Source organism: Corvus moneduloides, chromosome 1 (assembly GCF_009650955.1).
Source record: "Corvus moneduloides isolate bCorMon1 chromosome 1, bCorMon1.pri, whole genome shotgun sequence".
Lineage (NCBI taxonomy): Eukaryota > Metazoa > Chordata > Aves > Passeriformes > Corvidae > Corvus > Corvus moneduloides.
This window is the reverse complement of record NC_045476.1, coordinates 69,156,773-69,178,045: the sequence shown is the minus strand read 5'-3', so window position 1 is coordinate 69,178,045 and position 21,273 is coordinate 69,156,773. Positions and strand designations below refer to the sequence as shown.

The following is a 21,273-nucleotide window of genomic DNA, read 5'->3' as shown; positions in this document are numbered from 1 at the left end:
GATGGTGATAATTGGGGTAAAAAGGTAAGAGTAACAATTTACCTTTTAGCTTTTCAGAGTTTTTGTTTGCATCAGCAATTGCCTCTGCCAAAAGGCTGGCAGTGTCCAGGCAACTTGGAGATTTTTCACAGAGCAAGGCAGTTCCTTGGCTGTGCTGTTGTCCAGTCAGAGAGGCCTTTTGGTTTCCTTCCTCAAAGGAAGCTGAGTATTTTTGGTTGCTTAGAAGCAAGATATGAAACTTCTAAATTGAATCTATTTGGTCTTGACAGAGGTTTAAGGTTGCTGTTCTCCATGACGGAATAGAACAAGCTAGGACGCAACTGTCAGCAAAGCTCAGTCCCCAAAGCTGTGCTGGCATTTTCTAAAAGCACTTCTGTGAGCTGCTGCCAGCAAAGGGTGGTGAGGAGTTGAATGCTCTGCATTTGCCACTGAGTGTCTCTTCAGTGTTCTGGTTTACTCAGCATTTGCTTTGGGGTTTTCTTTTTTTGCTTTTCCTCTGTCGTTCCACAGAGTAAATAGGAGAAGGCATTTTTTGAAATAATTAGGTACCTAAATATGGTATTTTCAAAGTAGGATGTATATTGATTTAACTATATTTTTAATGTATAAATATTAATTATATATTTTTTTTAAAGTGAGAGTAGTATATTTTCTCAATGCATTTTCTTCAGCTCTGTGTACATACAGTTATATAAATAAGGTAAGAACTTTTTGGTGTGTATTTAGAAAGTGTTATATTCCTTACTCCTGAATAATGGGGGACATCTTTAGTTTTTCAGTATCTGAAAATACTATTTTACTGACTACTAATGTTGAGACAGCCTTAAAAATTTCCATGGTGCTCTGGTATCACCAGTTACTATCGAAAAAAAGTGTGGTCTAGCTCGGTAATATTTAACAGCACCTTTTCAGTAGCTGAGGAAGTACTGTGATGAAGTTGTAAAGATAACCAAAGTACTTAAATATGAGTAAAACGTGTATTTATTACTTTCTTTTCAGCAATGATGTAGACATGGAAACAGATCACTACTCCAATGGGGTTGCTGAGACTTCATCCAATGGCTTCCTAAATGGTAGTTCTAAACATGATCACGAAATGGAAGAATGTGACACAGAAATGGGTCTGCAGTGATATTTCTTACATTTTTATTAAGTGATGGCAACAAGGTTATGTTTTTACTTGCAATGCTTCCCAACTTGAAAATTAGGGTTATTAGCTCAAATCTTAATTTTTTTTGTTTGTTTTGTTATTACTAGATGTAAATTTTAAAACCACTGATTTAGGTGGCCCAATATCAGTGTGAGAACAGGGGAAATGGGTAACTCATGGCTACCGAAAATAGCATCAATATCTAAGGAAGTACCTTTGAGAAGAAACACCCTGTTGGGTAGCAGCCTGTGTTTGAGTTGGCAGATTGCCTCTTCCCATTCATGGTTCTCATGGCATCTTTGTGCTTCACAGTAAGCGTAGAAATTCTAAATCTCTTATATTGAAGAATGCAAAGTGCTAATACTTAATGCTTGAGAGCTGTATTTGGGAAATGTAAAAAATGAAAAATTAAGTTTTTTCCCATGTTTTCCACCAAAAACCCCACCAATTTATATAGTTGGGGGCTAAAAATTAACTTTGTTTTACTTAATTTGCTTTATACTCTGTCATGGCTGTTGATGTTGGTAACAAATGAGTATTTAAATCCCCTCTGCTTGCCCTTTGTGCAGCTGCAGAATTGCTATTCAAACAATTGATTTAAGCAGATGTCAGTTAATGTGTAGTTTAAATGAAATGTGAAACTGGAGACCTTCAGAATGCAGCAGTGCGTGCAGAGGTCTGTGAGCGCTTCCCAGTTCCGGGGCATGTGCTGCTGCTGCTGCTGATGCCACAGCTTTGCTGGGAAATACAGGTAACTGTTGAACAGCAAATGTCATTCTCTTAACAGCCCTGCAAGGAGGAATGCAAGTTGCTATTTTCCCTGCATTATGCTCTGAAACTGAGACCTTACTTCTGTGACAGAAAACCCAAAACTGGTCCTCGCTCTCTTGCAGCCTCTTCTGCAGAGACTTGCTATGACAGACATGCAGCAGCTGCACAGGGCACAGAGGTGTTTGTGGTTTTTTAATGTAGTTGTCTGCTGCCTTTGGAAAGGGATGTCCTAGATTAGGCTGAGCTAGGGACAAGTACCACTACCTGAAGACTTGTGGGTGCTTCATCTACACTGTTTACACCCCCCAGTTTCAGTCTGGTGGTTTTTCGCTTCTTGAAATACTTATATATTCTCCTTAGTACTGTGTATGTAAGGTTAAGTAGGCAGGTATTTTCCAGAGGTGATACACTTATATCTAAGGGGAAAAAAAGTGGCCAGTTAAAATTCCTTTTTTGAAATAGTGGTCAAAATACATCACTAAATAGCAGTGTTAAAGTCAGAAACAAGAGTGGATTTGTAATTGAACAGTCTATCAAAATGCTCATTTTAATACTTGATTCCATTGATGAAAAAAGACAAGAAATGGATAAATGCCTTTTTTTAATGTGGTGCTTTAGGTGTAAATTTTAAAAGGCAGAATTTTCAAAGAAGCCAAGTGTTTTATTATTCATAAGCTGCATCAATCTCTTTTAAAATCACTAGTATTGGGGAGTATTGTAGGAAACAGTGAAGAAATCAGTTGTAGTGTTCTGCTTGATTACGAAAGGAGCCTGAAATATCCAAATTATTAACATGTGTTCTACAAGAAATATGAACAGTCTAAATGATTGTCTTGTAGCAGAATCCATCATGGCTGTTCAGGAAGTTCAGCATTTTTTACCCTCTATTAGCAGTTCCCGATTCCACGTATCCTTAGAAATGCAGTGCCCAAGCATTAAAAAAGAACTGTATGGACTTTCGTTGTTTTTTAAACTCCCTGAAAATTTTAGGGTAAAATCTGGTTTATCTTCTAGTTAGTTTAAAATTACCCCTTGCAAGATGAACAGCATGTGCTGACAGCCTTTGCCATTAGTGAACTGGGTCTCTTAAACGTTTACAAGGAGCACTTTGGCAGTGCTCAGTTCAGGAGAACGTGGGGCCAAGGTCTCTGGCCTGACCTGCTCTGTCTCTGGGCAGGCAGCTGTGTTTGAGTGAAACCAGTGCAGAGTCCCTAGATCCATAGGTTGTTACCCTCGACTCTGTCAGTGGTGATGATGACGCTATCGTTTCTTTAGAAGTAGATTCAAGTCAGTTAAGACGCCAGCTATGTGGTGGCAGCCAAGCAGCCATTGAAAGGATGATCCATTTTGGAAGAGAATTGCAAGCAATGAGTGAGCAGCTAAGAAGAGAATGTGGCAAAAACACAGTGAACAAGAAAATGCTCAAGGTATGTTTAACCTTCTTGTAAAGGTGAATAACTGTGCTGCCCAGAAGGAATGCCCGACAGCATGCTGTGCTGGAATACTGTTCTGCTTTAACTTCTGCCATTTTTTGTGTGTCTCAGAGCAGTATTCTGGTCAGCTGTGGTGTAGCAGTGTCTTCTTTCTTGTCTGTGTAGCACATGCACAAGGAAGATAATTTAGTGCTGTTACACAATTAAACACAGAAATTAATTTAGCACTTCCCTTTCTCTCATTTCTGACCACATAACTTGGCCTCTTGAATTGAAGTGCTGTTTTTGTCTTTAATGATAAATGAACCGCAAGGGGATTGGTAGAGATGCCCAAAATGTGCTGTCATTAGTATTCTGCATGTTAATTAGTTTGCCTTGATTTGAGACTGCTTTGGAAAAGAATTCCCTGGCCAAAGACTGCATGCAGTTTTCAGTCTGTTTTCTCTTACCCCATCACTTAGTAAAATAATGCTACCTTTTGCCTTGCTCTTGGGAAAAAACACTAAATGGAACAAGACCTGTCACAATTTCTGTTTCTCTTTTTTTATCAATGGACACTGACAGTCACCTTTGTGATTCTGAATCAAAATAGTTGAATAAAATGGTCCTTCTTTCCACTAGTAGCTTATAGCTGTGAGATATAATAAAAGCCATCTTCCCGCAGGATGCATTCAGTTTACTTGCATATTCCGATCCCTGGAGCAGCCCTGTTGGGAACCAGCTTGACCCGATACAAAGAGAACCAGTGTGCTCTGTACTGAATAGTGCAATACTAGGTAAGTGCGGCCTGCTGGCTGCCCAGGGTGCTCGGGGTGCCTCCCCCTTGTCCCACACAGGTGGCCCGGCTGCTCCTCTGTAAGGAAGGATAGCAGTGTAGGGTACGTTCTTCTGGGAAGAAAGGGATTGTTTTGGGGGGTACATAAAATAACAGGTACTTTTCTGCTGTTACATTCAGAACAAAAATGGGGCTGTTCAATAATGGTGCTGTGCACAGTCACTTTGTTGCTCCTGCTTTGTGTCGTGCTCTTAGAGCAAACTTCGCAAATGAATGATTTAAGTAGGCTTAAATGTCAAGTTTTCAGTGCATTATTGTGAAATGATTCAGGTTTTTTATCTGCCACTGTGATTCTTTTTCAGAGACTCACAATCTGCCAAAGCAACCCCCGCTTGCCCTAGCCATGGGACAGGCGTCACAGTGTCTAGGATTGATGGCCCGGTCAGGAATTGGATCCTGTGCGTTCGCCACAGTGGAAGACTACCTACACTAGCTATGCATTTTGAAGGTCTGAAAGGTGTTGTGGCATATTCAACATGGAAAGTAGACCAGCTCTGCTGACTGGAATTTGGAATTTTAATTATGTACTAAGGACAAGTCTGTCGCTTTATGTTGCTTCCTAGTTTACAGCATGATGCAAATGATTTCTAACTTAGTGTTAGGAGAAAATTTCCATCTTTAAACCTCTTAGACAACTAAGAGTTGAAAATATCACTGGTAACGTCAGACATCCAAATTGACAAGTACCAATCCTTTGAACGATTGTCCAAAACAAACCAAAAATCCTGCTACCTTGTGGTGGGACGGAAGAATAGAAAACATGGATGTATTAGCATGTGGGTGATGTAAACGTCAAGCAGGATGACTTGCCAACCTCCACCCCCATTGTTACATAGTTCAATCAGTGTAATTTGCAAAATGCAAATGGTTTGGATATATAGTGTTGATGGGAAGAAATGATATTTTTTAATGTGTACTGTAAAACTTGAATTACTCAGGAGCTGAGTGAATATGTTTGTTGCTACTTACAATCCCAACCTGTTGATCTTAGTAGTTTTTTGTTTTAACATGGTCTTTTCAACTTTGTTTCCTTGTTTAACTACAGACAGCTTCTGTTGTGTAGGCTCACCAGTTTAACTGTTGTATTATAACAGTATTACATGTCAACACAGTGTGGTTATGACCTATTTATATAAAAACCAAATATTTAGTCAATTTACAGTCTTAATTTAATCTTTGTACACCTTGCATTTTTAGAAGTGCTTAAATAGTACTATATTGCAATAAAATGTAGTGATATCATAATTAACCAGCCATTAAAAACTTACATCTACATCCACAGTAGCATGGACTTGGATGCTACATTTTCTTGTTCTAGAGTTCCATCCTAGAGCAGCAGCCCTTGCGGCGAGCAGAGTGGCTCATCCCTCAAGTTGGGGTTGCCACTTGCCTGCAGGAACTGGGCTGGTGGAAGTGAAAGGTTTGCCATGTTCTTGCCACACAGTGAGTCTAGCTAACAGTGCAGGAAGCTTACTCAGGACTCCCTGCAGATGGGGAAAAAGCCTTACTGCCTGACAAGTAATCATAAGGCTGGAGCAAAAGTGTCCTGCTGTGGGAGCCGATTTAATGATTCTGCTGTTAGGGCACAGCCTTTCCTTAGAGATGCAAGCCACTGAAGCAGCAGGAAGAATTGCCTGCTGTAAGGAATGCAGCATCCACAACAGTAGGTAAAACATTGCTCATCTTTATTCTCTGCATGGGCATTGCCTCATGGAGGCAGCTCAGCAAGCCTGGTCCTAGCACCAGCTGTTCTACCACACTGGCCGGGCTGCTCTGTAGCTCCCCCAAGAACTTCACGGAGGGGAGAGAACAGGGAAGTCTGATCAGGTACAGCTTGGTACCTTCTGATGGCTGGAGCTCAAAGCAAAGTGACAGTGAAGGGGAGAAAAGACACCTCCGTTGTGTAGAGATCAACTGTCAGTAAAAGTCCTTGGCAGCATCTTCTGAAAAAGCTGTCTTCAGACTCCATTTTTAATCTGTGTTGCCAGCCAACGTTTCTTAAACCTTGCTGCTTTTTCCTTTTTATCTTGCCCTTAAGAAAAAAAAAAAATAGCTGTTAAGTTACCATTTTTCTTAGCCCATGTGCTGGAGAAGCAGCTTGACTGCTGCAGCATTTTGGAACAGAACCACCACCTCAAACACTGATAAACTTCCTAAGGTATTCTGTATGCCCCAGGTCTGTTCCACTGGCCAGGAGTACCAGCTTGCACCAGGCCCCTTCAGGTGGGGGGCACAGTGGTGCTTTCAGTGATGGAGCACAGATGGAAAGCAGCCCTGCTTGCTAAGGATCAGTAACTTTTGCCTCTGGTCTTCAGGAGTCTCACAGACTGTTGCAGGTATGAGACTGTCCCCATCCATTATGGAAATTAGGAGAAATGGGTGCTGTTTCCCTGTGCTCACATAGATGTTCTGGGATCTCAGTATCCCTGCTTTTAAGTGTGAGATGCATCTGAAATGCCTTCCAACAGCTCAGAGACTGGAGGCTGAAACAACAGCTACTGAAGTATTTATTTCACTGAGCAGCCCCAGCTCTAGGGCAACAGCTGTTTCTTAACATACCAAAAACAAAGTCATTTTTTTTTCAGCTTGTGTCTCATACACTGTCTCTGGGGGTGTGCTCATGACACCACTGAGGTTGCAGTTCCCTGCTGCCCTTCCCTTACCTGTCTACGTGCTTGGAGTTAAGAGTATCATGAGCCACGATGCTCTAGCATGGAAACCATGCTTTTATTCAAGGGTACTTTTAACCACATACCCGTAAAATAGTACCTACTCCGACTTTCTATACTCACCCCAAGACTTGTCCACAAACTGAACTGCGGCTTTTTTCACTGGATCTTTCTTGTTTGCAAGGGAAAAAAATTCATTTGCTGAAATGGAGACAAGTGTTAATCTTGGAGTTTAAGCCAGACAAGACTCAATACAGACCCAGCCAGGAAGAAGTGCTTACCCTGTACACGGTTGGTGTGTGGCCCATAGAGCTGAGCATTTAGAAAGTCTCTGGCAAGCTGCTGGTGGAGGCCTGTTGCACTGTGGTCTTTTAAGCACACAGCCATGTAGTTTCCTTTTGTCCTAGTCAAAGAGAGATGTACATCCCTGTAGTGTGGTTACAGAACCCAGAACAACACACACTGCTGTCAAGCTTTGCTGCTTGAGCACAGCAGCACCCAGTGCTGGTTTCCAATACTCAGATGAGCTCTGTGGCAGTATTAAAAAAATAAAAAACTGGATCAATACTCTCAAGCTGTTGTCATATGCCTTTGTGTGCCCCAAGTAGTTTCCTGGGAGTCTGGAGCTCATCCTACCAGAAGCTAGGGCAATTCCTCTCTAGGGCCATCAGAGACAAAGCAATAAAGAGGAGAGAGAAAAATAGATTTAAATGCAGGAATTCAGGGCTCAACCACCCCACCTGTACCAGCACACAAGACAATGTGTACTGCTGTGCTTACGACTGCCCAGTTATCTCATAGCAGTTATACATACAGCATATATAAAAATTATTTCTGTTATGTATTTTATATATATATGCACACATACGTAAGTATGCTAAACCAGAAGACATTAAAGGTGCTTTTAGCACATAAATACACTTTCAATCAGAGGAAGGCCAGGTGGAACATGAAGTGCAGAAGAGGGTACAGCCATGCAGTGACAGAACAGCTGCTGTAATGCCCCTTCCCACACAAGGCAAAATCATCTCCTCCTACCTGGCACCCTTGTTCCTCTTGCCTTTCTTCTCCTGCACTTCAGCTTGGCCTTGCCCTTGGGCCTGGCCTTGTGCCAGCTGTGCAGCCCCATCTTCAAGTTCTTCACCTAGAGTAACTTGCAAACAGAATTTCCCAAACATTACAAATCAAAACGAGTCAGTGAAACAGGAACAGGACTTAAGCAGCACTTTTCAGAAGCACTGACTAGGAAGAACAGCTGTAAGAGGGAGGGGAAGAAAAACGCTCAGAGGAGCAACCCAAAGTATTGCTACCCAGGTTTTCTCTTCCTTGGCATCAACAAAATGGGATTGATCATGCGACAAAAATTCAATGCAACACAACAGCTATGGGTAACCCATAGAGGGAAATCCAGCTCTGGCTTTAGTCTTGCTTCATTCTCAGCTCATCTTTTTGTTAAGCCAATACAATAGATCTTTTTTAAATAAAAGCAAGAAAAAGTAGCAGTTACACCATCCAGCAGCATGTGAGGTTTGGATGAGAGAACTGTTTAAATAAAAGATTTTTTTGTGAAGTACTTCGAAGTACAGATGAAGCAAGAACAGCAGTCATAAACACTCTAGACACTTGATTTTGTAATTCTCAGTTTGAAAATACTTAATATTTTACAGATGCTATTAAACTGTAGTTTGATATATAAAGTATTGAGGCAATTTAACAACTCTACCCAAGAACAGCATGTATAACTTAAACAAGGGCTAAATACTAATCCACCTTTGCTAATGCTTGCTTTTTCTGCTATAGCACCTGCCCATGATTTCCTTGAACACTTCAGGCTATTTAACTGAAATCACCACACAGCAAATGACTTCTGTAAAAGGCGCAAGAATTAGATCAAATGTGACTTTAGATTTTTCCTCAGATATTTCTTATCCTTGGAAAAAGACAGTCTGGCCAGTCTGTTCATGTTTAAGACTTGGAAAAGGTCTCTTTACCAGAGCTCCCATTGCAGCTCTGGCACAGGAATGAACTCCTGAAATACCAGATGTGCACGTCGTTAGCAAAGCAAGCTGTAGCATACCTGGGTCATCTGCCGCAGCATGCTCTGCGGGCCTGGGGAGCAAAGAGAACGCAACGGGTTACTCTTCAGTTCCCACTCCCTTCGTTTACTAGAGCCATGAAAGCCCCTGTTTCCAGCCCGGCCTCCCAGGCCAGGACCCGAAGGGTCCCCACGGGTGGTAGATGCGGAGACGGGATCCCAACACCCACTGCCGCCTCCGCTGGCCCCCTCACCGTGCGGACGCATCCTGCAGCTCCTGCAGCACCGCCTCGGGCAGCAGCCTGCGCTTCTGCGGAGGAGAGGGGAGTCAGGCGGGCACGGACGCCGCCGGCACACACGCCCCGTGCCCGCCCGCAGCCCGGCGCGGGTAGCGCGATACCTTCTGCTCCGCGAACAGCTCCTGGTGCCGCCGCCGCTTCTCCTTCTGCAGCTCCCGGTGCCTGCGGGGAGGCGGGAGCCACTGTCAGCATTCCATGGGGCGAGAGGGGGGATTAGGAGCGGGTAAAGGGGGTGAGCGAGGGCTTGGAAAAGCAAAGGAGGTGGTGAGAGGGGGCCACGGTGGTGGGATAAGGGAGAAGGGATAGGAAGGGTGACTGGGATTTAGAGGAGTGAAGGGGGGGGGGGGTAAAAGGGGTTAAGGGCGGGATAAGGGGGCAGAAGGGGCCTGGGAGGCGTAAGAAGCGTGGTGGGGTAAGAAGGGAGACAAGGGAGGGGAAAATGAAGTAACAAGGGGAAATAAGCAGGGATAAGGGAGGGAAGGGGAGGGTAAGAGGAGGCAAGAGGCGTGAACGGGGGTAAAAAGGCAGGTAAGAAGAGGGTAAGAGGGGTGGAGGGGAGATTAGAGAGGTAAGCGAGGGGATAAGGGGGACAAGAGTGGGGCTAAGAGGAGGGAAGCGCTGGTGTGAGACCCGCGGTTCAGGAGCAGGAGGCCCCGGCGTGTCCGCACCTCCGGGCCGCCTCCCCCACGAGCTGCCGCTCGGCCTCGGCCGCCTCCCTCGCCACGCCGAAGGGCACCTCCTCCGGGGCCTCGTCCGCCTCGTCCTCCGAGGAGGGGGCCGGGCTGGGGAGCGCGGCGGGAGCCCTGCGCTTGCCCGCGGCCGCCGTCTTCGCCTTCTGTCGCCGCGCCATGGCCGCGCGCCCTGCGCCGCCCGCCCCGGAACCACTCCCGCCTTCCGCCGGGGAATGCCGAGCTCCGGGACACCCCCACCCTTGCGTGTCCCGCCCCGCCCCGCCCCGCGGGATGCGCACACAGACACAGGACATCGGGGGTGGCCCCCGCCGCCGCCCCTTTATTGCCATGGGGACGAGTCCCGCCGCCGCCTCCGGCCCGCCCACCCCGCGCTGGGCCCCGCCGGGCCGCTCCCGGCGATCCGGAGGCGATCCCGGGGCTCAGGAGATGATCTCCGTCTCGTGTCGCGCCAGCGCCGGCGGCAGCGTGGTCCCGCAGGGGCCCGGGAAGTGGAACCTGGAAGGAAGCAGCAGGTTTAGGGCGCGGGCAGCCACCGGCGCATCCCGCTGCTCGCTGCTTTGTTACCTGGCGAGTCTGGCAGGGGGACGGGAGGGAGGGAGGGAAGAAAAGGAGGAGAGAGGGGTTTAGGCCTGGTGGGGCGCAGGGATAGACTTCAGCCTCACCCTTAAAACAGTACGGTTTGTGTCTTCAGTGAAACTTACTAACAGAAACTTAGTATTTCTGAAGTGCTGGGGAGAAAACTAGACCGTATTGGTCTAACCGCAGCGTTTCAGCAGTTGGACGCAAAAGGCTGGATGGAGGGCACTGACGGCTGGTTCCTGAGCAGCGTTACCTGAACCTGTTCGTGGCAGGAGTGGGCTCCATGTTGAACTCCGCGACTGGGACTCCTCTGGCAGAGACCTGCGGGGCAAACATGGCCGCGGGATACACCACGGACGAGGTCCCGACCTGCAGCCAATGGGACAAAAGTCGCAAGTGTAGCAGGACAGCGCCTAAACAGAGCAAACCAACCCAGCCCCTCTCACAAGAGAGAAATGCAGGTGCACTAAAGCCTGGGAGATCCCTAGAGAAACGAAACCAAATCAGTAGCTATTTAACATAGCGTAGCAATCAGGAATTGTTTTGCTGATGCAGCCCAAAAAAAACCAGTTTGTAACTGTAGATGAAAAAAAATCCCAGAAACAAAAGGGCACACTTTGTCTTCAGGAAAAACAAAAACCCAGTGAAACGTTCCTTCTATTACTTGAGATCATTCTATAAAGGGAACGCAATATTCTGAGCAAGTGTTTTGGTTAGGGATCTGGAACCTACATGGCATGTAAACCACCTCTCAAAAAAGCAGTATATAACTTTTTTTTAAACTTAAGTATCAAAATAATTGTATTTTTCACTGAGAAATTAGAACCATAGAATGGTTTGGGTTGCAAGGGACTTTAAAGATCATCTCCTTCCAACCCCTCTGCCACAAGCAGGAACACTTCCCACTAGACCAAGTTGCTCAGAGCCCCGTCCAACCTGGCCTTAGACACTGCCAGGGATGGGGCATCCACAGCTTCTCTGGGCAACCTGTTCCAGTGCCTCACCACCCTCACGGTAAAGAACTTTTTCCTATATGTAATCTAAACTCAGTCTTCTTTCAGTTTAAAGCCATCACCCCTTGTTCCTGATGAAGAGTCCCTCTGGCTTCCTTGCAGGCCTCGTTAGGTACTGGAAGGCTGCTCTAAGGTCTCCCAACAGCCTTCCCTTCTCCAGGGTGAACAGCCCCAACTCTCTCAGGCTCTCTTCATAGGGGAGGTGCTCCAGTCCTCTTACCAACTTCATGACCCTCCTCTGGACTTGCTCCAACAGTTCCATGACATTCTTATGTTGGGGGCACCAGAACTGTACACAGTATTCCAGGTGGGATCTTGCAGGAGCAGAGTAGAGGGGGAGTGAAATTCAACAACTAAACAACATTGTCCAATGCCTAACACCTGTGCACCTGTTAACTTCTGAGCAGTCTGTGTACATTTTCAAACTGCAAGGTCTTTTAATGTTTTACACTGGATGCCAGAGAGTCCCTCTGGGCTTTTAGGTCCCCCAGGGAAGCACAGATGCATCTGCGTTACCCAGGAGGTGCCACCTCCTTAGCGTGGCCTCCCTGCCGGCTGAGAGGACAGGTAAGGAAAGCGCCACTCACTACCAAGCAGAGGTCACAAATATCCAGCTCCTTCTCCACCGCTGTGAGCACACCGGGATCCAGGGCCTCACCAAACCACACGACATGGGGACGCAGGAGCCCGTTGCAGCCGTCCTCCTCACACCTGTTCAAACACCACAAAGGGACAGCGTCACGCTGCTGACGGAGGCGCTTCAGGCGGCAGAATGGCAACACAGGTTTCATTCCCGCTTGGGCATGGCTTACCTGCCCTCACTCTTTCTCCCTTCTCCTTCATAGCCCTCCCCACACCTTTCTCTACCACATGCTGGACAGAAGGCAGCTCATTCCATGCTACACATGTGCTGGAAGTACACATGTGCCGCCTGGCCACATGGAAGGGGTTGCTGAACAGTTGTTCAGCACAGATACTTAACTGTGTCTTCCCCTTACTGAGCTCCTGAAATGCATGAAAATTAAAACCTCGGCCTCCATCAGCTTTAACAAAGTGGCTAATAGGGTTTTAAGGACGAAATGAACCAAAAGACAGAAGCATCGTGTTAGCCTCTTTCCCTTAGGAGCCAGATGAAAAATGTGGTGGTTTTTTGCATCTGCAGCTAGCTAAGGCAAAGCTTCGGGCAGGGTAAAAAAGCACCGTGCACTTTCAGTGCCTGATGGACCCCAGCACAGTATCCCAGAATAACACTGAGTGGCACCTGCAAAGTAACAAAACATTTACTGCTGCAGCACTCACTTTCTTGCTGCAATTCTCCTACTACTTCACTTACTACAAACCCCACAAATTCAGGCACGTTTCCTCTTGGTGCTGAAGTACACAAATGTGCAATGCCTTTAGCACCATGGTAACTTCTCCTACACACTCCTTGTCTGATGTCCCTGTAACTTCAGACTCAGTTTTCCGGGGCAAAGTCTCACACATTTCTCTCCTGTGGAATGTCCTTCCAAAATGACATGAACAGTAACATGAAGCTCCGAGATGCACAAAGCATGAAGAGGTAACAGTCCAAACAAAGTCGTTCTTACGTACTGAGGAAGGTCTTCAACTGGAATTGCAGCGTCTTCTGTGTCAGGATCTGGAGCTCTGAAGTTACAAAATGGAAATACATATCCAGCTCTACAAAATGCACTTTATATATTAATAAAAACTTAGCATTCTCTAAAAATGTTAGTATTCTCTAACGCACACCCTCCAATCAAGGAATCTGCAACTTGAGCCAACGTCAACACCTACTACAATCCTGAAATACCACACGCAAGGCAGGCAGGAATTTGTCCAGAATTATCCTGGAGCTGAGCGACAGTAATAAGCTGTCCAAGACTGTCAAAGGCACAACAATTATTTATGCAACTATCTAAAGCTCTGGTGAAATGCAAAGGGAAAAAAATCCCTAAAAATCTGTTTCCATATGCCTGGTTCATCCCCCTGCCCACTTCCTTTTTTTAGTGGTGAAAGAAAGAGGATGGATTACCCCTTCCCAGCCAACGCGGGGCAGATCGGGCTCTTGTAATTGGCAGCTACATTTCCACAGCTGGTGCACCGAGTTTTAAATAAACTACCTGGAACACACAAAGAGGAAACATCGGGGATGAGGCGATGGCTCTGAGGTGTGGCTGTGCAGGCAAGTGGTTGTGTTTATCCTGGGCAGCCTTCATTTACAGACCTTGAAGGCTGCACTTTGTGGGTAACTCACTACAGGAACGTAACAGCAAAGACAGTCCCACAGTGTCACCTTGTTCTGCCTAAGGACATGAGTAATACACAGTCCTGTAATATACCCTGGAGGAAAATCATAAAGTATCACTGAAGGAGATGATTTCTGTTTATTGCTTTTCCTCTTACAAAAAAATTAAATATGCTGGTTAACACCATTTTGTATCATGCAAAACTCCCCACTCCCAAGAGTTCTGTAGCATTACTAACATGCTGTCAAGATGTGCAATATTACCAACAGTATAAAATTGTGTCCATTTTGCACAGAATACAGATAACCAAAATTAAACTGTGGACCCATCATTGGGTCCACAACTGCAAAACAGCTTGTGCAGGTTTCCTGTGTCCAAATCACAAAAGTAGCAGTGGGAAATGCCATTTAAACCTTTAGTGATACTTGAGTTAAAAAGCATCACAGTGCTTGAGGGTCTTTGTCCTGGGAGACTTCCACCCTGCGGCAGGGCCTGAGGAGTGGAGAAATGTGTGGGGCACCTCCGAGGATGGAGAAAAGTTTCCCCACCCTCTTTCTCTCCACACCAGTACATTTCCTCAGATCCAAAAGCCCCGCTGACCCGCAGGTGCCTTGTTCTCCTCTGGCACTTTGTGGGAGTGAGGAATGCCTCTGACTACAGGGAAGAGAGGGGGAGGGCCACTGGGTGCAGGAAAGAAAGGTAAGGGAATTTCAATTGTTTCCAGTCCCTTTGTCCTCCTGTAGCCAAGGACTGCAGAGGTGGGGACAGGACAGAATGGGGCAGAGGGAAGCACCAGGGGTCAGGCCAGGCTTGCCAATACACCCTTTATTGGTGGCAGTCTGACACCACCACTACCACAATGAAGTCCTTAGGGTTTCTTTTCCCCTTTTCTACGTGAAATCAGCCAGGTGTCACAGCCACGTGAATTCGAGTGGATCTGCAGAAAACTGTGCAAGTGAGAAGGGAGAACCAGTTCCTGTGTACTGTCAGAATCCATTAAAAACAGGAAGATGAGATTCTGTGATTCTAAAGATGAAGAATAAAGAGAGGCTACAAAGTACCTGAAACAACTTCTGAAAGAGGACAGGGTGTTACTGTAAATAACTTTATGCAAGTTATTATAATTTTAAAGACAAAGTTCTTTTCTCTCTGTACTTATCCTGCTTTCCCTTCTTCCCACTCCCCACCCCGGGTTTCCTGGCCTGTGGCAGAGAGGTGAGCCAGCTCTTACCGTGAATTTCTAAGAGATGCTTGGTGCCTGCCTTCCTGTGCAGCTCATCGATGTTCTGCGTGATGACCACCACGCTCCTTCCTTGCTTGCTCAGACGCTTCTCGCACTCCGCAATGGCGATGTGCGCGGGATTGGGATGTTTACTCAGCATCACTTCCCGCCGGTAGTGGTAGAATTCCCACACACGGGAAGGGTTTCGTGCAAAAGCCCCCGGAGTAGCCAGCTCCTGCAAAACACTTAACAGGTCATCCTACAACAAAAGAAGAATCCCCTCCCCAGATGAAGCCTGCTGGATCTCTGCCATGTACACTGCTGCCAGCATCACAAAGTTATCGAATGCAGATTATTTATAACCAGATGCAGTTAATAAGAATATTGCTCCACAGCCCTTACAGGGGTGACAACTCAAAATGTCAGATCAAAAGAGGAAATAACTTACAGCAATAGTATGGTGCGTGGCTTTACTCTACACTCCAACCATATTCTGTGCTGCCCTGCCAAACTATTAGGAACTTAGCACAAAGCAAGATGAGATATTCCAATACACACAATTTTCTGGCACCCGTAACTCTGTTTTCCACAGCAGCCATAAAACTCAGCATCAAGTGAATGTATTTCCTTCGCTAGCAATTTCTGTTCTGCCTTAAGTGTAACACAAGCCAAATTACACCCACTGTCAAAACCAAAGTCTAATGTCTTGCCTTTGGTGTGCAGGTAAAATTGAAGCCGCTTTTCACAGTAACTCTGATTTTGCCTTATCTGTCTCAAAAACAAGGAGCGGCTCAGTCCAGTGCCTCAATGCACAATTCTACTGACACAGAAACACTGAAAACAAGTTTCTGATGCAGCAGGACCAGGCATTTATACACACACGTTTTATTTGAATTGATGGGCACTGAAAGAAAAAAACCTCATCTTTAGATCCAAACCAGCTAAAAAACTCATCTCTCTGACCCTTTTTTAACTTCATCAAATCTTTCAGGAATGCTGTAATTAGAAACCACAAAGCAAGCAGGTGTGATTGCAGAATTTGGGGTAGCAGGTACTGACACCGTAACAGCTGCTTGGAACACCTGCAGCCCCAGGAAGAATGAGACTCACAAGGCCCCTGTACAGCTCACACTGTTTGTGATTTCAGCTGCACTCCCAGTGTCTGCTCCCACCTCCTCTCCCACCCCAGTGGCTCTCAGTGCTCACAAGATCATTCCAGCAAGAGAGACAGAGCTTGTGGGAGAGTTAAAGAACCTGCCTGCAAATAAAACAAGTCCTAAAGCCTTTTTACAGGGTGTTATGAGACACCAAGATTAAAAGAAAACAACCAGCCTCTATCATCAGTTCTTACTTTGTTATTTTGATAGAAGGTTCTTAAGAGTTTAAAACAGGAAAGGCCCCACAAGGTAGGAAAACAGTGACGGTGTCAAAAGATGAGCAAACAGCTGAACTGCAGGAAAACAAGGATGGCAGAAAGACCCGGAGCTGCCTGCAAGAATGCTGTTTTTCCCAAGCAACTGATAAACTGAAGGACAGAAGCAGATCCCCAAGTGGATGAGGAAGAGCTGCAGAGGCAGCTGTGGAGAGAGCTTTGTCCCTGCTGCACTGCCATGGGAGAACTTCCACCCTCTTCCCCCAGCTGTTCCTGACCCTCCACACTCACCTAAGTGATGGACAGAGAGGCACAGGCCACCAGTACCTACCTGGGCTTGCCACTTTCTCCAGAAGCCTCCAGCCCCTCTGAAGGTGGGGACGCCGCTCTCGGCACTGACCCCAGCTCCGGTGATGATGGCGATGTGCTTGGCTTTGGCAAACACCTCTCGGAAATCAGCCATGTCTGTGCCAGGGCAGGAGAACAAGGAGCTGTTCAGGCACTCACACTGTGACCTAATAGGCCACACGTACACATCCAGAAACGGCTTCTACACACAACTCCCATGACTTTAATTTCAGAACACCAGCTGGTTCCTGAGATTCTCTATGTTGGAATTTAAAGGGCAATTCTTGGAGATCCTCAAAATATGTGTATGAGCAAGCTCAGTAGGGTAACCTGTGCTCAACATGATTATAGTCAATATTTGAAAGGCAGAGCATTTAACTAAAACCCCACACTAGATACTACCCCGATAACAACTGTTGGCACCACCACCCAGGAACAGGTTGCTTCCTAATTGTGAGGTAAGATCCTGAGATGAAAAAATATATGTTTGTTTTGTTGTTGTTTTTGGGTTTTTTTTCCACAAAGTATCACCTTCAAAATTAGGGTAATTTGGGAAAACATATTTTCTTTTGAGGCATTTTGCCTGTTTTCTAGTTTTGCAACTGTATTTTATATTTTTTCATGTGTTATCCCTCCATTTTTTGCTGCATGGTAAAGTAGTTTGGGAAAAAGATGGGAAATTTCCTTTGCCTTTTTATGTGAGTCAAAACAAGATTAAAAAGGAACAGGTTAGCTGCAGAGAGACAAAAAAACGTCTCTTGCGGTTTACCTCAGATATGAATTTTAAAGTAACACAGGTTAGAATCACAAAATGGCTGAGGTGAGAAGGGACCTCTGGAGATTGTCTTGTTCAAACCTCCCCCCCCTATTTAGGAGGGTCATCCAGAGCAGACTGCCCTGGACAATGTCCTGTGGGGTGGGTTTTGATGTCTCCAGGGATAGAGGCTCCATAAGCTTCCTGCACAACTCAATCCATTGTCTGACCACCCTCACAGCAGACAAACACCAGGGGGTGGTTTTATGCATTGAGAAGATGCCCTGGAGTCTTCATTGCTACAAGGGCTCATCGCTGGCCTAAGGTAAACCTGGTGCCCAGCGGCTCCCCAGGGACATTCCTGCCCAGCGGATGGATCCCCAGCTGCTCACCCCAGCCTGTCCTAGGGCCTGGGGCTATTTCTCCCCTGGGGCAGGACCCTCTGGAGTATCAACCACTCCTCCCGGCTTTGTATTATCTGGAAACTTGCCAAGGGTATGCTCTGGTGCATCATCCAGATCATTAATGAAGGTGTTAAACAATACGGGCCTCAGTACAGACTCCTACAGTACCCCATTAGTGAGCAGCTTCCAGCTGAACTTTGAGCTGCTCACCACAACCCTAATCCTCACAATTTACTAGGTGGTCTTTAAAATAAAAAACGAAACAACCCCCCCCACACACACAAATAAAGCCCACCCAAAGGCAGGTAAATTCCTGTAAGGAGAAACAGTCACTGGAGAAGTCCCAAGGCACCTAGCACAGAGCCACAGGACTGGGCAGAGAACGCTGCTATTCTGATACCCCACCTGCTGTTGCAAACCAAACCTCACAAGCCCTGAATGTGTAAAGCTCAGGCCCAAAGCCCTCCCAGCCTGGTCTCTGGCAGCAGCCAAACACTGATGCTCAAGGCAGCAGAAAAAGCAAATTTGCCTCGGCTACCCGACTATTGGGGGGTTGGTGTTGTACCCGTGTGCAGTTTTCAAGTTAAGACACACTCTCAAATCAAAAAACAAAACCAAAATACCCCCCCAAACAGGCAGAAAGAGGACAGCTACAACTGCTAGTCTGAACAGGGCTCCTGGGGTTACCCAGCTCCTGAGCTGTTACAAGTGCTGGAGGCCCATTCTTGTACAAAGAAACAAGGAATTAGTTTTATTACTCATTAGGATTATGAAAGGGAAATGCAATTAACAATTGCATACTTCTGTGCATAAATTATAAACATTAGAAACACGTTTCTGTTGCAGCCATGCTGACTGCAACTATGCAAGTGTTTTTGGAACTATACAGAACACAGACATGGAAAGGTAATTTTACTAGCCGGGGGACAAAAAAGGGAACTCCACAGTGTTTTAAATGTTTTGACTTAAGCCATGGATTTCATCTAGCACACGAAACCTTCTAGCACTTAAAATCCACCTTAAAAACCTGTCCGGGGTGCTAAAGCAAACAAGTACACGTCTTACTTGAACTAGGACGAGCCATTTCCAAGCAAAACTTCTGTTTCTTTGAAGACGAGGCCTTAAGTCCACAATGCGCTTGGGAAACCAACCTTCTAGCGGTAACTTGAAAGAGACACATCAGGATCCCTCGGAAGTGTTTCACCTGGGGAGAAATAAACCAAACATCAGCGGCCCAGCGAGGGTGCGTATTTCTGCCAGCTTCCTGTGAGGGGCTCTCCTCAGAGAACCAGGTGCAGGTGTTCGCCACGGCTTCCTGCACCTGCAGAACAGGGAATCACCCCCACCCCGAGACCCTCGGCCCGGCATCACCGCTTTTGTTCAGAACCGGGGAGAATCAGCCCTGCTCCAAAGGCACCGAGCCATTTCGTCCGACACTCAACTTACGCGACGCTTCCGAATCGCGCTGCTAACCCGAGGCACCTCCCAGGACCCGGCTGCCCGCCGGCATTTTAAGAAGAAGGGGCAAAACCAAGCGACTGAGCCACGGCCCGCAGCGAGCCTACGTGCAGAGGGGACAGCGCGGGCGGGCGGAGCCCCGACGAGGGGGAGGTGGCGGAGGCGGTGGCCACCGCCTCCGCCACCTCCCCCTCGTCGGGGCTCCGCCCGCCCGCGCGGTTGCCTGGCCCTCACGCAAATCGCGGGGCCGCGAGTTCGCGGCCCGCCCGCCGCCACTCACCCCGTGCGGCCTCGCACGTCCCGCCCCGCGATGCCGGCAAGGGCCGGGCCTCGGCGTCGCCCCGCCCTCCCGCGGAGAAGGAGCCGCGGTGTTAAGGCGGGGTGGATGCGTGGATGAGCTGGAGTGATACGCAAATAGGTCAGGAAGGCTGGATGGCTTTGCAGCGTCATCCCTCTCCGCGGTCCACCCTCAAGGCGTTTGCAGTTTACGCGTTCACGGATGAAAACTGCGCTGGTCTTGGACAGCACACGATTTCCACTTTTTTTTTTTTTTTTTTTAACGAGAAAAGCTGCTTTTAGCATGTTTTGCTGCAGAAAGAAGGCAGCGCTTGCTTTCATCCAGCCACCTCCTCTGCACCCTTCCCCAACAACCCTAAATCGTTACGGTCCTTTTCAGTCAGAGATTTTGACACTTTTTTTTCTCCCTCCCTCTGGATTCTGTAAATTACCAGCTAGGCAGATGAAGAGGCCCCCAAAACATGTACCCGCAGAGGGGAAAGGCTGAAAGGCAAGTCCCACCGTGCTCTTTCAAGCCCGCCAGCAGCCTGTCCAGCCCCGGGGGCAGCTCCCGTCTCCCGCTCCTGATGGCACAGGACGCGTTACCTGAGCGAGTTCACCTGAGGGCAGGAGAGGGAACACCCAGAGGCTGGCAGCCGACGTTTCTCTCATTACACTGCTCCATGGCACTTGTTATTGTTTACAGAATAGCAGCATTTTGTACTCTGCCTCCAGCTGCAAACTCGAAGGAAGCCTTTGGTGGGGGAACCTTGAAACAGTGAGTGGTGCTGACTAAACGCTTGTGCTGGTGCTTGCTGGGCTGTGCCAGCTGCCCCCTCAGTACTCCGTGCCTCCATACAGGCTTGCATGCTCGGACAAACAGCACATTATAAACTCAGAAAACAGGGTGAAGGCCAGCGTGATCTCAGCATTCCTACCACCCTGATGGTCAAAATCCAGTAATTCTGTGAGGACTGAGGAAACAAACAGGATGGCAGGTTTGTTGATTGAGGGATTGGCTTTGCATACTGTTATTCAGTATCATGATTGATGTTTGTTTGGTTTTTTAAAATTGAGATCTTGCTACAGACTGTATACCGTGCTTATTAGGCAGTGTATTTTAGCAGCTAGTTAATATTAAAAACAACAAAAAAAGGAATTCGCAGTTGCACTATCACCATGATTTTCTTCCACTTGGAATCCAAAGTTCAAGACAGCAAATTCCTAGTCTAACCTTGCTAACAGGAAAAAAAGGTTCTGTTTATGTACTAGAGTTTTGAGGAGCACATCAACCAAAGAGCTTTCATTTTCCTATCACATCATTGGACTCATTATATGTGCTCCTTCTAACATTACATCAACCCAGGGAAGGGCATGTTAACATGCAAGGTTTGCAAAAGTAGAGTTTTTTAATAACAAGGGAACTCACGTTAGCACAGGTTATGTGAAACGGGTGCAGAAGGACACGAGGCTGGCTTGCTTTGGTCTCTTTGGCACGTACAGCTTGCCTACTCCAACAGCCCAATTATCCCAGTGTTCCTGAAGCAATCAATCATGCATTCTGTATTCTCATGGTCTGAAACAATGAAGAGCCCAGCTGATGCTGGCTGATGCTAACCTGGTGTAAATACTGAATGTTTGCCATAAGAAAACGGCCACATTGATTTTCAAAATTGTTTGTAGTGGCCCTGGACAAATATGTTAATGCAAATGT

The 21,273-nt window shown here is 46.7% G+C and overlaps 3 protein-coding genes across 7 annotated transcripts in view; 1 reads left to right on the top strand and 2 right to left on the bottom strand.

The window, feature by feature from the left end:
• Positions 1-5,344, top strand: part of RANBP9 (RAN binding protein 9) — a 38,979-nt gene extending 33,635 nt beyond the window's left edge. Inside the window, exons 11-14 of one of the 2 annotated variants that reach the window (XM_032114693.1) lie at positions 1,000-1,121; positions 3,197-3,348; positions 4,019-4,130; positions 4,492-5,344. In XM_032114693.1, the coding sequence (XP_031970584.1) occupies positions 1,000-1,121; positions 3,197-3,348; positions 4,019-4,130; positions 4,492-4,622 (517 nt within the window). In that variant the 3' untranslated portion in view covers positions 4,623-5,344. The remainder of the gene's footprint in view (positions 1-999; positions 1,122-3,196; positions 3,349-4,018; positions 4,131-4,491) is intronic. The other variant, XM_032114701.1, reaches the window with a different exon arrangement.
• A 513-nt stretch (positions 5,345-5,857) lies between these two features.
• On the bottom strand, positions 5,858-10,083 carry NOL7 (nucleolar protein 7). Its single transcript, XM_032114714.1, has 8 exons — positions 9,861-10,083; positions 9,294-9,354; positions 9,148-9,203; positions 8,936-8,967; positions 7,897-8,011; positions 7,140-7,261; positions 6,982-7,059; positions 5,858-6,221 (listed from the first exon to the last, which is right to left on the bottom strand). The coding sequence occupies exons 1-8, from the start codon at positions 10,040-10,042 to the stop codon at positions 6,148-6,150; spliced, it is 720 nt and encodes a 239-aa protein (XP_031970605.1). The 5' UTR covers positions 10,043-10,083; the 3' UTR covers positions 5,858-6,147.
• A 125-nt stretch (positions 10,084-10,208) lies between these two features.
• On the bottom strand, positions 10,209-19,640 carry SIRT5 (sirtuin 5). Of its 4 annotated transcripts, none has more exons than XM_032114743.1 (9): positions 19,564-19,640; positions 18,891-19,029; positions 16,651-16,784; positions 14,957-15,182; positions 13,512-13,599; positions 13,070-13,123; positions 12,064-12,187; positions 10,717-10,832; positions 10,209-10,379 (listed from the first exon to the last, which is right to left on the bottom strand). In XM_032114743.1, exons 2-9 carry the CDS (start codon positions 19,003-19,005, stop codon positions 10,304-10,306), a joined length of 933 nt encoding a protein of 310 aa, XP_031970634.1. In that variant the 5' UTR covers positions 19,006-19,029; positions 19,564-19,640; the 3' UTR covers positions 10,209-10,303. The 4 variants fall into 4 exon arrangements, with proteins under 4 accessions (XP_031970634.1, XP_031970643.1, XP_031970624.1 ...); XM_032114752.1 differs by lacking the exon at positions 19,564-19,640 and adding an exon at positions 19,272-19,430; XM_032114733.1 differs by lacking the exons at positions 10,209-10,379; positions 10,717-10,832; positions 19,564-19,640 and adding exons at positions 11,668-11,790; positions 19,272-19,356.
• Positions 19,641-21,273: the final 1,633 nt, after the last annotated feature.

Bases quoted from the DNA above. Each gene is read 5' to 3' on its own strand.
- SIRT5 (XM_032114743.1), bottom strand. From the start codon at position 19,005: ATGTGTCTCTTTCAAGTTACCGCTAGAAGGTTGGTTTCCCAAGCGCAT. The intron at 13,124-13,511 runs GTAATCCATCCT...TTGTAACTTCAG, and splicing joins CCCGCGTTGGCTGGGAAGGG to AGCTCCAGATCCTGACACAG. The intron at 12,188-13,069 runs GTACGTAAGAAC...GTGTTTGAACAG, and splicing joins CCAGTTGAAGACCTTCCTCA to GTGTGAGGAGGACGGCTGCA.
- NOL7 (XM_032114714.1), bottom strand. From the start codon at position 10,042: ATGGCGCGGCGACAGAAGGCGAAGACGGCGGCCGCGGGCAAGCGCAGG. The intron at 9,204-9,293 runs GTATCGCGCTAC...TCTCCTCCGCAG, and splicing joins AGCTGTTCGCGGAGCAGAAG to AAGCGCAGGCTGCTGCCCGA. The intron at 8,968-9,147 runs GTGAGGGGGCCA...TTTGCTCCCCAG, and splicing joins CTGCAGGATGCGTCCGCACG to GCCCGCAGAGCATGCTGCGG.